At 50.0% G+C, this 16,342-nt stretch overlaps 7 protein-coding genes and 2 non-coding genes across 9 annotated transcripts; 5 read left to right on the top strand and 4 right to left on the bottom strand.

Moving 5' to 3' along the window:
- Positions 1-71: 71 nt before the first annotated feature.
- On the bottom strand, positions 72-177 carry ATEG_10539. Its single transcript has one exon. It is a non-coding gene; the product is annotated as a tRNA-Met (tRNA).
- A 273-nt stretch (positions 178-450) lies between these two features.
- ATEG_10538 lies at positions 451-557 on the bottom strand. The gene has a single exon. It is a non-coding gene; the product is annotated as a tRNA-Met (tRNA).
- Positions 558-1,678: 1,121 nt separating this feature from the next.
- On the bottom strand, positions 1,679-2,086 carry ATEG_04217 (uncharacterized protein; the record flags this gene model as incomplete). Its single annotated transcript, XM_001213395.1, has 2 exons — positions 1,679-1,844; positions 1,938-2,086. 2 exons carry the CDS (start codon positions 2,084-2,086, stop codon positions 1,679-1,681), a joined length of 315 nt encoding a protein of 104 aa, XP_001213395.1.
- Positions 2,087-3,386: 1,300 nt separating this feature from the next.
- On the top strand, positions 3,387-4,186 carry ATEG_04216 (uncharacterized protein; the record flags this gene model as incomplete). The annotated part of the gene is made up of 2 exons (XM_001213394.1): positions 3,387-3,818; positions 4,169-4,186. The coding sequence occupies 2 exons, from the start codon at positions 3,387-3,389 to the stop codon at positions 4,184-4,186; spliced, it is 450 nt and encodes a 149-aa protein (XP_001213394.1).
- Positions 4,187-4,525: 339 nt separating this feature from the next.
- On the top strand, positions 4,526-5,526 carry ATEG_04215 (ribosome biogenesis protein NSA2; the record flags this gene model as incomplete). The annotated part of the gene is made up of 5 exons (XM_001213393.1): positions 4,526-4,575; positions 4,629-5,096; positions 5,156-5,376; positions 5,431-5,461; positions 5,511-5,526. The coding sequence occupies 5 exons, from the start codon at positions 4,526-4,528 to the stop codon at positions 5,524-5,526; spliced, it is 786 nt and encodes a 261-aa protein (XP_001213393.1).
- Positions 5,527-6,723: 1,197 nt separating this feature from the next.
- ATEG_04214 (magnesium transporter CorA family protein) lies at positions 6,724-7,866 on the top strand (the record flags this gene model as incomplete). Its single annotated transcript, XM_001213392.1, has 2 exons — positions 6,724-7,220; positions 7,281-7,866. 2 exons carry the CDS (start codon positions 6,724-6,726, stop codon positions 7,864-7,866), a joined length of 1,083 nt encoding a protein of 360 aa, XP_001213392.1.
- A 1,146-nt stretch (positions 7,867-9,012) lies between these two features.
- On the top strand, positions 9,013-10,675 carry ATEG_04213 (cytochrome P450; the record flags this gene model as incomplete). Its single annotated transcript, XM_001213391.1, has 3 exons — positions 9,013-10,248; positions 10,303-10,466; positions 10,522-10,675. The coding sequence occupies 3 exons, from the start codon at positions 9,013-9,015 to the stop codon at positions 10,673-10,675; spliced, it is 1,554 nt and encodes a 517-aa protein (XP_001213391.1).
- A 638-nt stretch (positions 10,676-11,313) lies between these two features.
- On the bottom strand, positions 11,314-13,833 carry ATEG_04212 (uncharacterized protein; the record flags this gene model as incomplete). The annotated part of the gene is made up of 1 exon (XM_001213390.1): positions 11,314-13,833. The coding sequence occupies one exon, from the start codon at positions 13,831-13,833 to the stop codon at positions 11,314-11,316; it is 2,520 nt and encodes an 839-aa protein (XP_001213390.1).
- A 525-nt stretch (positions 13,834-14,358) lies between these two features.
- On the top strand, positions 14,359-16,250 carry ATEG_04211 (argininosuccinate synthase; the record flags this gene model as incomplete). Its single annotated transcript, XM_001213389.1, has 10 exons — positions 14,359-14,395; positions 14,560-14,715; positions 14,867-15,123; positions 15,179-15,197; positions 15,247-15,279; positions 15,327-15,692; positions 15,739-15,820; positions 15,870-15,924; positions 15,974-16,140; positions 16,193-16,250. 10 exons carry the CDS (start codon positions 14,359-14,361, stop codon positions 16,248-16,250), a joined length of 1,230 nt encoding a protein of 409 aa, XP_001213389.1.
- Between the last annotated feature and the right edge of the window lie 92 nt (positions 16,251-16,342).

The following is a 16,342-nucleotide window of genomic DNA, read 5'->3' as shown; positions in this document are numbered from 1 at the left end:
GTGAATGTTTGTTATGTGGGCCGAAAGCGGGGGAGGAGAGGGAAAAAAAAAAGGCGTGAAAAAATTAAGAATGCCTCCAACGAGAATCGAACTCGTGCTTGCGGATTACCAGTCCTTTTGTAGGAACTGTCATAGATTACTATGAGACCGCCGTCCTGACCACTAGACTATGGAGACGATTGCTATTGGTCGGTTTGTTAGACAATGGTTACTTATGGGGTGGGGGAGCAGGAAAGATTGGGATTGTCCTTCACATGATATTCTGTAGACTAACAGGTGAAGTGTCCACCACCGGTGCACACATCAGGTAAATAAATTGAACTTCTTGCGGTACATAGAGAAAAAAAAAAAAAATCTCGATTTTCATGTTTTCTTCGCATGGAAGCAGACATATAGGTACTCCGCTGGGGAGAAGAGTAGTAACGGGGATAAAAAAAATACAAAAGAAATTGCCTCCAACGAGAATCGAACTCGTGCTTGCGGATTTCAATTTCTTTGGATGGAAATTGTCATAGAGTCCTATGAGACCGCCGTCCTAACCACTAGACTATGGAGACTTCGATGGAAGATCGAAGCCGCAATATGCTATAGGAGCCATTTCAATAGCGAGCTCATTCAGGCTCAATGTCCAACGAGGTTTTCGAAGTTTTGAACCATCAATGGGCTTAGTTCGCCAGATGTAGGATTCAATGTATATATAATGCCAGGCTAAGGCGTGTTGAATCCCACATAGATGGATATTGGCTGACTCGTTGGGGAGGCTTTTTCTCCTGTAAATATATATTTTACTCGTGTCCTTCGAAAGGACCTCACGAACATCCCATAGGTATGGGTAAACAAATGACAGGAACAACCCTACACACATTGACCATCTCAACTATCCCTGGACCCAACTGTAAGCTCAAACCACCCCGTCAGAGAAACCACATCGTGTCTCCCCCCCCCCCCAACGAAGAGTCTAACATCCCCCAATCAGCAGGACGAGATACCCACAACACACAGATCAGTACTTCTGCCTCGAAACCCAAACACTCACCCGTAGGGCGGTGATACAGTGAAATATTTAGGAGAACCAATACCTCCTGACCGCGGTAGATCAGTGATACCTTCGTAATCACGGCATACAGGCAAGCTGGGGCGGTGAGAGCGCGTATATTGTTTGTGGAAGTGTGACCTAGTAGACTCCATCCTCGATCACCGTATTCCGAAAGGAGCTCCAGCAGAGAGTCGAGGTATCTCCATTCTAACTGGGAGAGACCTGGAAGATGCACTCAACTTTCCAATATCCGACTGCGAAGTTCCGAGGGATCCCCCATCGAAGATTACGCCTCGAATACGGTCATTTAGCGTCGATATAACGCCCAGCGAAGTAGTGGTGTTGATATACCCAGACAACACAAGCGTGTCATCCACAATAGAGGCGCCACGGAGCAGGTAGCCACCTCTATTGACGACTATATCCTTGAACGGTGAGCTGTACTTGGCAATGGGCGCTGAAAGTGGAAGTTCGAGGGCCCAGTACTGACATGCATCACTGCGCCAGAGAAGATGAACATCCACAGAGCCGACATGTATGACTTGCCGGGACGAAGTAACATGTCATTGAACGACCCATTGAAAGCCGTGAAGTCTCACAATACTGACTCCTTTATCCTCATAGAACAAACGCTGGCTTCGATCAATGTCCTTCCAAAGCGAACTCATGGAGCTCCTCCTCGACGCCATACGAAATCAAAACCCGCATGTTACGCGAGTCACGCACCCAGGTGAAGATCTCCGCCGTGGAATACAGCAGGTTTATCCCACCGACATCGTAGTCAGTGGCATGGATCCCCGAATCCCCACTATTCAATGATAATCTACCCGCTAACCGAGAAATCCTTAGGCTGCCAGCTGTGGTTGGCACTTAGAGCTGATAATTCGCATTATCAGTAGACTTACAGTCAGTACGCCTCACAAGATAGGAATTGGTCTCGGTGCCGTTTCTGAACAGCGGCGTAACGGCTAAGCCCTCGTTCCTTGCATAAGAGCCATTATATCCATTCATGGGCCAGTTCCCAAAAGTGACCCGTCTCTGTTCTGGCATAGTTTCTACCTAGATTGGTGAATTCCGATCTACATGTGGGTAAGTGCTTGCTCGAATCGTGGCTGCCGTGTTCAGTCTAGGTTCTTCCCATCATTATGATCGACTGTCGTTGACGAGAGTACTGTATATCTGCTGATAATACTGCGAAAAGCTACAGAAAGCACAGTTACTTCAACCAGAAGGTCCATCCAGAGTAGCCAGTGGCAATTTCTACGTTGTACTCGGTAGTGAATTCCGGACCATCCCTGCGTTATGAAACATGAACCATGGGTTCTATTCCGCCGTTGTATAATTAGACGAATTGCTTTGTAATATAGCATACATTTACCCCAATACTCGATCCGAAGCGGAAGTCTTTTTTTCCAGGGTTTTCTTTTTGACATCATACCGACGGATCCAACCGCACCCAACATCAGCCCCACCAGAACCCTGACCCTTCATCGGCCTGCGATATTCGGTACTCAATGGGTCTCAGCGTGCTGGATACAAATATTGTTGGCTGGTAGAGGTTTCCGGCGGCGATAATTATCCCCACAATTAGCGAGACATGATTGACATGAGGCTGATCCGCCACCGTCTATCCAGTATGGGGATGGCTTCCCTTTTTTGTCTTGATCGCTTCCCTTGCGAACAGCCGTTAACACTGCCCATTCAAGCGATGGCAAGGGGAAGAAAGATGGAAGACCTGCAACCATGGCATCATGTTATGGCTTATCATCGGTAGAAAAACGAATAGTAAAATCGTTCAGAGAATGTTGGTGTGGAATGTGGAATTAAGATGCTGACATGAAACCTAATTATTCAAAATCCGCATTTCCAAGCACGACGTACAGCATAAAAAATGCAATTTCGACTCAACAGTAGCTTCATACACAACCTGTATACCTACAAATGGCACTAGGGAATATTTACTAATAATTGTTCACCAGGAGATATTTTCCGATGTCAAACGACCGAGGCTATTTGCCATTGTTGACCTGGGAGATCTATGGAACACTCTCGGGTCCGAACATTGTCTGGTAGCGAAGGAAACGTGTGGCTCCGACGGAATATTATTGGCACCGCCGATGATCTAAAAATTAGACGGAGTATACTCGTTTGTAATTCGTCTTTCGCGCGAGTGACGCCATATCCATGGGGAAGATAGAAGCCAGAAGTATATAAGTAACAATCGGGGCACCACGATCTCACTAGGTCCCCTCACCACCTACACTCGTTTATCAGAACATCATTGCATATGCTTCTTCATACCCACTGTCATTCATTGAAAACCTTCCACCCTCCCTCCATCAGGGTATCCATGGAGATCCTCCGACAGGAGTCCTCCAACCCCGGAAAAGCAAACGACAACAAGGAGACGCTGACAGCCGAAGCACAATGGCGTCTGTTCAAGAGCCTGGAGATCCTTCGCACAGCCCTGTTAAATCGCCAATTGCAGCGACGCTGGTCCCTCGAACAACAATGCATGAAGAAACTTCCCATTCAACATCGGATTCGCCTGATCATGTTCCTTGAGCCAGTCCCGCCCTTTACTCGGTGGTCTGGCAAAGACGACGACTTGCAGCGGCTGAAGGACAGAGTTAAACATCTGAAGGCGCGCATTGAGAAGGGCAAAGAGCTCGCTGCAGAGATCGAGAGAAGGATGAAGATCAAACGCATCACATACCCTCCCAACTTCTGCCATACCTGCCTGTCAACCAAGGAGGTCCTGTGCACGAGATGCGGACACAAGGTTTGCCTCACTTGCGTCTCGTGTAGTTCCGACAAAGATGGAAGTTATGAGTGTTCCATTTGCTTCACTCCTACCTCGTTCGTTCGTCGAAGTCATCTCATAAGATAGACTTAGATAGTATGAGGTTTGGGGCTGTGACATTCGCAGAGCTGGTCTCGCCGAATGCTTTCCCACATCTGTTGTCTCTCTTTTTTTTTTGTAATGCACCCAAATGCGCGCCTGGATTGGGCCATCAATGGTCTCAGTTTAGACACACAGGTTTCATTCTTTGTTTTGGATTCTTCACGAGCACTGGATTGAACTTGTCGCCAACACCCCCACTACTGCTGTACCGTCTCTTTGCATTTTAGCTTCATACACTCCCTTGAGCAGTTTGACCACTTTAAATTATATGAAACGATGATGACGAACCGTCGGAAGAAGCTTAACTGCTTTAAACGAAAACCATTCCCCATATTGTAGACAGACCTTCATGATTGTCTGCTTGGATAGCGAAAATGTATAAAAATTCATAATTAATAATACTATAGTAATACAACGTGGACTATCACGTGATACTGCCCACCGCCCTCAGGTTGCTTGTCAACCGGCGGCGGGAGGAAAAATGTTAATGCGGTATCGCGGGCAATCAGCAAAGGCGGCCGATACAGATTTTCACCGTCCATCAACACATCGACCCCCAATTTCGTGCACATACCACCGCCAACATGCCTCAGAACGAATATGTCGAACGTTGGCAGAAACTGCACGGAAAGCGGTACGTCTGCCTAATTTGCAGAATTTTCTATAGGGTGTCACTGACCAGCCCAGGTTTGATGCGGAAGAGCGGGCCCGCAAGCGTGAGGCTCGTGAGAGCCATCAGAAGTCCAAGGATGCGCAGAATCTGCGTGGTCTGCGGGCCAAGCTGATGCAGCAGCAGCGCCACAAGGAGAAGATCCAGATGCGCAAGCGCATCAAGGCCCAGGAGGAGCGCAACGTCAAGTCCAGCTCTGGCGATGCCGAGCCCAAGTCCGCCGTCCCGCACTACCTTCTCGACCGATCCGAGGCCACGAACGCCAAGGCCCTGTCGTCTGCCATCAAGGACAAGCGGAATGAGAAGGCGGCCAAGTTCTCCGTGCCGATTCCTAAAGTCCGTGGTATTTCGGAGGAGGAGATGTTCAAGGTTGTCAACACCGGCAAGAAGACGCACAAGAAGTCGTGGAAGAGAATGATCACGAAGCCCACCTTTGTGGGACAGGATTTCACCCGGCAGAATGTGAAATACGAGCGGTTTATCCGGTATGTTTTGGCTGCAGGTGTTGCCTGTGGGATGGGGTACTGACAGACCTGCTCTATAGGCCAATGGGTCTGCGTTACAAGAAGGCCAACGTCACTCATCCCAAGCTCGGTGTCACCGTCCAACTCCCGATCATCAACGTCCAGAAGAACCCCAACAACCCTCTCTACACTCGTCTCGGAGTCTTGAGCCGTGGAACTGTTATCGAGGTCAACGTCAGCGAACTTGGAATGGTCACAACCGCCGGTAAGGTGGTGTGGGCCAAGTATGCCCAGATTACTAGTGAGTTTTTTCGTTCCTATTCCAGTCTGTGCTGCATGCTAACTAATAAAATAGACAACCCTGAGAACGACGGCTGCGTCAATGCGTAAGCATCTATTTCATCCTCCAATGTCTGGTATTCTAACAAACTACAGGGTCCTTCTCGTCTAAACCTCTATGCATTTTATATGACCTTGAAAACCATCAGTGGCGACATCTCTGTTTACCACACAAGATTCCGATCCCCCGGCTCTACGGTATTTACCTTGCAATGTTCATGTCGGAGCCATCCATAGGATATGGGCCAGTCCTCGGTTCTGCAACATCAAAGCTTCCAATGCCGATTCTATGCGGGTTGAACGAAAGGCTGGTAGAGGATGGAGGCTTGAAGTCCCTTACATGATACCCAAAAGTTCTTCAAAGAGGGAAGAAGTTGTGGCTGCAAGATAGAAGATGGGGATAATTTTGATATACGGCGCATCATGATTTGACTTTTTTGCAGGCGTTCAAGACATACATCACAATCAGTAGCAATGATAGTTTGACATCTTTGTATGCATTTGTCCGTCGCCTCAGTCAGTCCCGTACCAGGACAAGATCCTTCCACGAAGTCCGTCGACTGTGACATGACATGATAGTGGATCATGCAATCAGATGGTTGGATCGCATCCCCGCTTATGAATGGGGTACGATTTAAAATTCTGCCTAGGGGTTAGTCACGACTCACATCTCCATGAACTATGAACCCGACCTCGTTCCATCCTTCTTCTCCAGATCATGGAGTTGTGCCATTATAGTACATGCTAACTCCTCTCTGTATGTCTCTAAGGACTCATATTCCACAGTGAATAAACAACTTCATCGATCAAGGTACTCCGTACTGTTCTATCGGATGTCCCAGTCGAGGATCCCCACTTGTAGGGCTGAGAGGGACCCGCAGCACCAGCAACGGGGCAATCATACTGTGTAAGAGGGCATAAATGGTTCTGCCTACAAAGACAAGAACAGACAGAATCTAACTATTGGCAGCAATTTCTCCTCGGTGGGCCTTGACGTGCCTGGCCCTCTCCAAGGTCCTTTTCAGCCCTATGGAAGAGTGGATTCGATCAAGGATAGAAAAACGCAGTGTCCCCAGGTGGCCCCGAGGCATACCGTTTCTGTCTCTTACATTCTGGACTATCCCCCGTCTCCCTGAGAATTCACCTACACATGGAACGACCTGGCCACCAAAGGACTAGCCCAGATCATTCAAATTTTCTATCATGGGCTAGACTGCTTCGTTGAACGTTGTTAGAAACCCTAGCCCTGTTTTACACCCGTCGATGAAGCACCCCTATATTTGAAGAAGAGCCCTGAAGCCGGGACAAGATGGACCCTGGACTCCCCCGTTTCTCCTATTTCTCTTGCAGGTCGCAGGAGACCACCCCGTCGTCGTCCTGGGAAAGCATCCTGAATAACCTGGAACGGAAAGATCCAGAAGACGTCTGGTGGGTGGATCTCTGCGATGGCACCGAAGATGATGTCAACATGGTATCGCAGTATTTCTCTATCCATCCGTTGACGACGGAGGATGTCATCATCCGGGAACCGCGAGAGAAGATCGAGGTGTTTCGCAACTACTACCTCATCTCGCTCCAGACGCTGGTCCCTCGTACGGAGCCGGACGACGAAAAAGAAGATGCCAGCCCTGTACCGCCATCCGCCTTGGTCCCTGTGTCCGCACAGCTGTACATCCTCGTTTTCAAGTCCGGCGTGGTGACTTTCTCCCCACGCGGATGTGACCATGTCACCCGTGTCCGCGACCGGGTTCGTAGGATGCACGATGCGAAGCTTCTGTCCGGGGATTGGATTTGTTACGCCTTGATGTATGTTAGACCTCGATAACTGACTATCTTTCAACCACCGAACTAACAAGATCCCCGAAGCGACGACATCGTGGACAGCTTTCTTCCCCAAATGGAATCAGCCGAGCGTGAATCCGAATCCATCGAAGACCAAGTATTCATCGCACGGGCGGACGACCTCCGGTTCCTGATCCCTCGCATCGACCTTCTGCGCAAGAAAATCACCCAATTGATCCGCTGTCTCAACGGGAAGCACGACGTCCTCAATTCCTTCATCAAGCGGTGCCAGGCCAAAGACAAGAACCCCATGTTTCCCGAAGGCGACCTGATCGTGTATCTGGGTGACGTGCAGGACCACCTGATCACGACCATGACGAACTTGACGCATGTCGACGAGATCGTCGCCCGGTCCCAGTCCAAGTTCCTTGCCCAGCTTAGTGTCAATAACCTGCGGCTGAGCTTGGATATCAACGCGGGACTGAGCAAGGTGACTGTTCTTGCGACCATCTTTGTGCCGCTGCATCTGGTGACTGGGTTGTTTGGGATGAATGTTGAAGTCCCGGGGCAAGAAACGGAGAACCTCGCGTGGTTCTTTGGGATCGTGGGTGTGTTTATCGGGTTTATTGCTATGGCGTGCTTTTTTGCTGTTAGATTCAAGTTGTTGTAGTTGTCTGACAGTGTGATAGAACTCTATCCTTTGGTCTATAGATGTCAGAAGGTGCATATTGTTAGTTGGTTTGCGAGAGCAAGTTTCTTCCTATGCATCATACTGCACACTAGCTACGTAAAATCCGTACTACGAGCAGTTTTCAATCGCTTCCAAGTTCACAACCAAAGACAACACCTTCTCCAATGTGCTTTCCCTAGTAGAAAATGCAGCTAGTTCTGAAGCTGGTTTGCTTGCAGAATTCTGTGCAACACAGTGGCTTCGATGCCTGGTAGTTGGGCCTGGACCCTGGCCGCAAGACTGGGTTGTCTCTATAATCCGATTCTCCCGTTCCGTCTTTCCAGGACCCTGGCAAGTCTGGCCCGTGAGGCAGCCAAGATAGCGTCAGTGACACGGTTGTGCATGGGATCATACTCGGCAGTGATAGCCAATCCTTGTTGAAGACTTTCACCTAGATTCTTGATACACCCCACCAACCTGCAAGGATGTACAAGGGTGCTATCGGTCCTTTCCGTATTGCCTCTTAGAGGAGTAGTATGCAGCGGCAGTGGTTGCATCATTTGCTGTTGAAGCATCATAGAGTTGCTGCCACGGAGACCTCTGGTATGTAGATTTGGACGAAATTGCCATATTGTCCTGGATCGGACGAGCGAATGAGTAAAGGGCGCGTGCATTGTGCATCGTACCACATGCATATCGAATGAACAATAGACAATACTTGGATGTCTCAGATGATCCAGTCCTCGACTTCGTCAGGACCAGTGGATCATCTAGCTCCCGACACTAATCTATTGATCGACAAGTGTGACGGCAGCACAGACATCGTTAGACAACGCTTTTATGTCATGAAAAGCAAGCATTAAGCAAGATATTAAATCCCTCGGGCATTATGCGCCGTCTCATGCAGAGATAGTCGTGCACACCCCACTTATTGGACGTGGGACCCCCTCGCCGCTTGGTCAAGGTCTAACCGTGGCGGGGATGGTATAGGGGGTGCTAGGCACATTATTTCTCCGGTATGTGTTGCATCACCAAAGGACCGGGGGTGTATATAACCCTGCTCCCTTCCTCAGGCCGTTATTTAGTCTTCGGTAGTCTGTTGCTACTCAAGATCCTGTCTACTGTAGCATCGTGGGACTCGACACAATGTTCGTTGAAGCGTTGAGCCAGGTGTCCTTTGAGCACTTGCCTCATATAGTACTTGGAACAGTATGCGTGCCCATTCCACCAGTACATGGATTGCAGCTAACCTCGGTCCATTCATTGCAGCTCGTCTTTGCAGCTATAGCCAAAATCACCTATGAGCTCCTGATCAATCCCCTCCGCAAATACCCCGGGCCAAAGCTAGCCTCCGTCACCCGCGCGCCGTACATCTACCATACAATCAAGGGCGACCTTGTGCAATGGATCCACAATTTACACACAGTATACGGGGACGTAGTCCGCACCGCCCCCGACGAGCTGAGCTACGCCACCGGCGATGCCTGGAAAGGCATCTACGGACACGCCAGTGCCGGAAAGAAGGCGACTGAAAAAGACATGCGCTTCTACGGGCCGTCGTTCAACGACACGCCAGACATCATCCGCGCCTCCGGGCCCGACCACGCCCGTTTCCGACGCAACTTCTCCAACGCGTTCTCGGACAGAGCGCTGCGCGAGCAGCAGAGCCTGATCTGTCGGTACGTGGACATGCTGATCGAGAAGATCAAGGTCGAAATTGAGATCGATCCCTTAGCGAAGGTTGAGATGGTGCGCTTGTACAATCTGACCACCTTCGACATCATGGGCGACTTGACCTTTGGCGACCCGCTGGATCTGCTCAAAGGCACCGGTAACACTGGGTGGGTGTCGTCTGTGTTCTCGAGCGTCAAGCGAGGCGCTTTTCGGCGCGCGTCGCGGTACTACCCCTGGGCGGCGCTGCTGGTCAAGCTCTCCGTCCCCAGGTCGGTGATAGAGAAAGCCGCGAATCATTTCCGGGCTTGCGTTGAAAGGGTCGATTGGCGCGTCAACCAGAAGCTGGATAAGCCCGATATCTGGGGTCTTGTCCTAGACCAGAAGGAGAATCTGCGTCTGACGCGCGCGGAGATGCATGCCAACTCGCAGGTATTTATGCTTGCGGGCACCGAGACCACTGCGACGGCGTTGAGCGGTCTGACCTACCAGCTCCTCTTGAACCCGGACAAGCTGGAGCGGATTACCAAGGAAGTCCGTGACACGTTCAAACAGGATTCCGATATCGACATCACCACCCTCGCGCAAATGAAATACCTCAATGCATGCATCGAAGAAGGCCTGCGCATGTATCCGCCCGTGCCTGCGGGACTGCCTCGTCTCACGCCTCCGGAGGGGATGGTGATTTGCGGCGAGTATGTCCCGGGAAAGGTGTGCTCCGCTCTGCTCTCCCCTTGTGCTACCGAGCTACTAACCGAGTCGTAGACTGCAGTGTCTGTGGCCCAGTGGGCTACTTACCGCAATCCGAAGAACTTCAAGCGAGCGGATGAATTCCTCCCGGAGCGCTGGACGGATCCCAGCTTTTCTACAGATGACAAGTCTGCCTTCCAGCCGTTCTCGTTTGGCCCTCGTAACTGCCTTGGGAAGAAGTAAGTATACCTAAGGACAATGGGTCTGGCAACTGAACACTGACGATACTGTCAGTCTTGCGTATCACGAGATGCGTCTGATCCTAGCCAAGGTCCTCTACAATTTTGATCTGGTGGTTGCGCCAGAGTTAGTCGGATGGGATAAGCAGAAGTCGTTCACAATCTGGGAAAAGAATGACTTGATGGTCCAGCTGAAGCCGAGAGACTAGTTCAATGAATGATACAGATGAAGGCAGAGAGGCGACGAGCTCTGTGAACAGAGAAGAAGGCACGATGGTGTACGTACGCACATGCGATTCATAGTTACATAAGTTCAAACAAACATATAAAATCCCTCCATCCAGACATACTCATTCGCTCCGCAGCCGCGCCTTCATCACCATCGGTCCCCGATACAGCACGAGATACTCCGGACAATTCCACTCGCGAGTAACAGCCTCCCAATCAAAATGCCACAGTAACTTCGCAACAATCAACCTCAGCTCCATTCACGCAATATCCCTTCCAATGCATGTGCGCGGCCCCATGAGAGCTCTTTACATCTCCAGAATTGGGTTTCTACATGCCGGGCGATATTTCCTGATCCCAAGGGTAGAAGTTATCAGAATAATTTCTGAGCTTCCGTATGAAATTGTCATGTTCCTCCTTTTTCTGAAACGGAATGGTTATCCTGGAAGCCCGATAGTCAGAATACAGTGCTTGGAACGCAACTCTGATTTACATACTATCATCGGCGTGTGACATACCAGGAACAAATGGTCTTAATCTTAAGCGAATACACAAGTATAAGGGGGCTGACGATCGTCAAATGAAGCCCCCCAAAATGTGCAGGATAATTATTGGTGATTCAACAGTCAAGGAAAGTCCTACCACCACGAAAACAACCGTGGAGGAGGGCCTGTGATATATCAGTGGGTTCTACTTTCACCGGCCTCCTTTTCCGCGCGACTGTAGCGGACCCATTGCGGTAGCAGTCTTCCGACTTGGCAGGGATCCCTAATTCTCGGTAGACATCGCCCAGCTCGCAGTGCAGCGTACGCCACCTGGGATTCTGAGTACCAAATCGGAGTCTGCAATCCTCGATCAAATCCTGGTAATTCCTGACAGCTCGAACATATTCACCCTTTAGAGCTGAAAGACGCGCAATATTCCACTTGACACGGCAGGTTAGACTGAGGGAGTCGGTTGATGCTTGTGCGATACACTGCGCATCATAAAGGAGTTGGGAGGCGTCTTCGAGCTCGCCTTGGATAAGGAGGATTTCAGCGCCATTCACAAGAAATGCCGACATAATGAGATCGTAGGCGCCAAATGCGGTCCCATAGAACTCGGAACAGTTCTGAAATGTTTGCAAAGCTTTCCCGAGCTCTCCTCTCCGCATCTCTAACTGCCCACGCAATAGCAAAGGCACAAGTTGGAGGGAAGGCTTAGATACGTTTGCTTGTTGGTTCACTTCAGCAAGTCTCGTCGTGAATGTCTCCGCTTTATCAAGATCTGTAGCTTCCAAATAAAGATTTGCTAAAGACACCATCGTTGTGCTTGTCAGCGTTGCTGAATCCCCCAGTTCTGACGACTGGAGTTGAAGGGCATCCAGAAGTAGTCTTTCCGCAAGTTCTTCTTCGTCATTGAATGCCAGAAATGTTGCCATGTCAGTTTGATATCCTTCGAGAATGCCGCTGTGCATCCGTACATGAGAAGGCGTCTTTATATGGCACGTTCGCATATCGACCCATTGACGTATGTTCCCGAGCAGTAACCTTCTATAGCTCAACGCAAAGCCCTCCCAATCTTCCATAGATAAGCTGGCACTGATGATTGCTGCTGCTCGAAAGACCTCCCTGAGCAAAATGCTCTGGTCAACGGACTTTAGCAACGCTCCTTGGGTAAGTCGGTGCATTTGAATCAGCAAAGTATCCCGTTCACTAGACATCTGAATCACAGAGAAAGCTGAGAGTCTCATTGTTGCATCGAGAAATTGTTCAGAGCTCCATTCACCGTTGCGGCAGAACAACGTGTAATATCCAGGGAGATAATCACCGCGAGATCTCAAACTCAAGAAATAGTTCTGGAATAGGCTCTCATTAACACCATCAGGATCAAAAACTGACAGTTGCAGAAGGAAGTCGAATAAGTTTGTATCGGCGATGCGAATTTCTTGAAAGGCGAGCTTGAAACTATCATCAAGTGAGGACGAGTAAGAACTTTGTCTTTGTCTCTCAGTGAGAGACAGAGTATGCTGAGTCCCTAAGAATTCCTGAAGCACATTATGGATGGGTTTTCCACTGCTGTTTAGGTAGGCCGCCATCTGAGCTACCGCGAGAGGTAACCCGCCTAAGTCTCTAACCAAGTGCCTAGCAGAATTCAAGTCATCTGGACCCAATGACAATAATGAATCTCGCAAAAGGAGCTGTAATCCATCGTCTTCTGACATAGGTGGTATTTCAATGGCCGAACCCCAAGATGGTTTATCTCGCTGGGTTGTGAGGACCACATCTTGCTGACAACCATCCATGACGGCCGAGCAAATACTGGGAAGGGCTGTTGTGGACCCGTAGTCGTCAAAAACGAAGAACCACGGCCGCGTTCTTGTTTTGGCAACCGTTTTGATGAAGGCTAGACTATCCTCCATCGTACAGAGACTTCTCCCGCCTTTAGAAAGCAGGTTGGCGAAACTCGTGATGCTCTCTGTAATCCTCACATCGGAGTCTGCCCTTATCCAAACGACCACCGAGTATTGATGTTGTACCTGGTAGCAAAGGTCAAGCGCAATTTGTGTTTTTCCTATTCCGCCGACGCCAAAAATGGACAAGATACATGACCGCGAATTGTCGTTGCGTATTGCATGTAAAATTGTATCCAGTACATTCTGCCTTCTGATATGTTTGTCATTCCTTGGAGGCAAACCGAATAGTCCTTTCGTGTCAGAATTTGGAGCAGGAAGAGCGTTTATAGAGTTATGGACAGCCAGATGAAGTGTAATTGTCGATCTGTATTCACTGATGATCGTCCAAGTGTTCTGAATGTCCTTCTGCAACTTTGAGGCTCTCAAAGCTCTCACAAAGCGTTTTGAATAAGGAACATTGGTGTTTGTTGCTTCTTTATATTCTTCGATAAGTGTTGTAAGCTGTTCAAGGTATCCTTTGCAACCTCCAAGTACTCCATTCAGAAAGATGTGACGCGGAGATCTGAGGTCCAGGCGTCTGAGTTGCTGAATGTCGTGTGCCAGCAGATCTATATGGGGCTCTAGATTCTTAAGAAACTCGTTTGGCCCTTGCCGAATAATCTTTGTGATTTTGTGGCAAGATTCGACAATCGTTATAACTGAAGAAATAGCGCCAATAACAGCCACGAACTCTGCTCCGGACATAATTCACTCACTACTAAGTGCTCAAATGAGCATACTATTACAGCCAGCTCTGATAAGGTGACAGTTCTTTGATCGAGAGACATACGAGAAGTGTGCGGGGTAAGTCCCTCGGAATGTGAGATTATCCGTAACTTCAGATCCTCTAGCATTCTGGCGCGGTGAAGTGAGGCCGCGTTGTGGAAGCTGCCGGTCTTATGGATTTGTTTGTGACTATACGCTGCGATAAGACTACTGCCATCAAAATTGGCGATCCAGGGCCGAATAGCCATATAAAACCTGTACGGAGTACATAGATAACGGTACCTTATCTTTATCAATCACGTGCGACTCGCTTATCGCCCTATCATTGGCCCCCGTCTCCCACAATCCACTGGCTATTATTACGTAACACTTCCCGGATGAGTCATGACCCGCATCGGATTTATCCATCCATCATATCAATTGTTGAATCATCTGCAACTTTCCCCAGAACTCCCCATCTTCTTTCCCCAATCCATTGTCTATTCCCCCTCTGCTATTCTCACCATGGCCGACAAGCCCCGTGTCTGTCTCGCGTACTCCGGTATGGCCTTCCCCCTCCTCAATGCTCAATTGCGCTCGTTCGTAGCTAATCAGGAAACTTTTTAGGCGGTCTCGATACCAGCTGCATTCTCCGCTGGCTCATTGGTACCCTTCCCTCTCCGGTCCACCGTAATCGACCACCAAACTAACCATCTCAAACAAAAGAGGAGGGCTATGATGTCGTTTGCTTCCTCGCCAATGTCGGTCAGGAAGAGGACTGGGCCGCCGTCGAGGCCAAGGCCCTGAAGATCGGTGCGAAGAAGATGATTATCGAGGACCTCCGCCGCGAGTTCATCACCGAGCTGTGCTTCCCCGCCATCCGTAAGCCGAAAACTGTTACATTGTTGCGAGTGAGGATCAATTGATTAATTTCGTCCACAGAGTGCAATGCTATCTACGAGGGACGCTACCTGCTTGGTATGCCCGGCCTGTTATCAGCGGTATCGGAACCCCACCTGTTGACCTCGCATAGGAACCTCTCTGGCACGCCCCGTCATCGCTCGCGCCCAGATGCGCGCTGCCCAGCGCGAGGGCTGCCAGTTCGTCTCCCACGGTGCCACCGGCAAGGGTAACGACCAGGTCCGCTTCGAATTGGCCTTCTACGCCATCCAGCCTTCGATCAAGATCATTGCCCCCTGGCGTGATCCCAAGTTCTTCCAGCGCTTCGCTGGTCGCAACGATCTCCTTGACTATGCTGCTCAGACTGGCATCCCCGTCACCTCCACCAAGGTACGATTCGCACAATCAGATGTTTTTGTGCCTTACTGACAGACGTGATGTGTAGGCCAAGCCCTGGTCCATGGGTTCGTGCTCCCCCGACGGCGATGTCTATATGCATACTAATTTCGCTAGACTCCAACTCTGCTCACTGCAGTTACGAGGCCGGTATGTTGGTTATAGATACACCCATTAGACATAACTAACGCCTGCAGGTGTCCTGGAGGACCCTAACCACACTCCCCCCGCCGACATGTGGACCATGACTCAGGACCCCATGAACGCCCCCAACGAGCCCACCGACATCACCATCCACTTCGAGCAGGGTATCCCCGTCAAGGTCGTTACCCCCGACGCCACCTACACCGACCCCGTCGAGCTCTTCAACGCTCTTAACAAGCTCGGCAACATCCACGGTGTTGGCCGTATCGATATTGTTGAGAACCGTTTCATCGGTCTCAAGAGCCGTGGCTGCTACGACTGTAGGTTACAAGATTTCCGCGGTATTTCAGTGTTTGAGACTGACAATCGCGTAGCGCCCGCCATGACCATCCTCCGTGATGCTCACCTTGACCTTGAGGGTAGGTCGTCCGTACCATTTCGTCTTTCAAACCTAACTTGGCACAGGTCTCGTCCTGGATGGCCAGGTCCGTGCCCTCCGTGATCAGTTCGTCACCCACAACTGGTCCATCCAGCTCTACAACGGCTAGTAAGTGTATCTTGTTCCAGTCGATGATCATCTATTCACATCCGATTAGCTACTTCAGTGCCGAGCGTGAGTTCATCGAGAACAGTCTGAAGTTCTCTCAGCGCGTAAGTCCAGCAACCTCCTTATACTCCCCAGACGCTTACATAAGGATAGCGCGTGAACGGAGAGGTCCGCCTCCGCCTCTACAAGGGCCACACTTACATCCTCGGCCGCTCCAGCAGCACCGAGAAGCTCTACTCTGAGCAGGAGGCCTCCATGGACTCCCTGGAGGACTTTGAGCCTACCGACACCACCGGCTTCATTGCCATCTCTTCCATCCGGTAAGTTGAGATGTGAATCTAATCTCCGAGAGTGAGACTAATAATCTTCTAGTCTGAAGAAGTACGGCCTCCAGAAGGCCGAGGAGGGCGAGAGCCTGAGCCGTGCTTAAACGTGCTCGCCCCGTCGGGTATAATGAGTAGCGAGAGCCGATGCTCAGAGCTGCATGACAAAGATAGACTGGATACGCATGGGTAATTGAAA

The sequence above is a fragment of the Aspergillus terreus genome, genomic scaffold (genome assembly GCF_000149615.1).
Source record: "Aspergillus terreus NIH2624 scaffold_5 genomic scaffold, whole genome shotgun sequence".
NCBI lineage: Eukaryota > Fungi > Ascomycota > Eurotiomycetes > Eurotiales > Aspergillaceae > Aspergillus > Aspergillus terreus.
The sequence above is the reverse complement of the archived record's forward strand: the minus strand, read 5'-3'. Positions and strand labels throughout refer to the sequence as shown.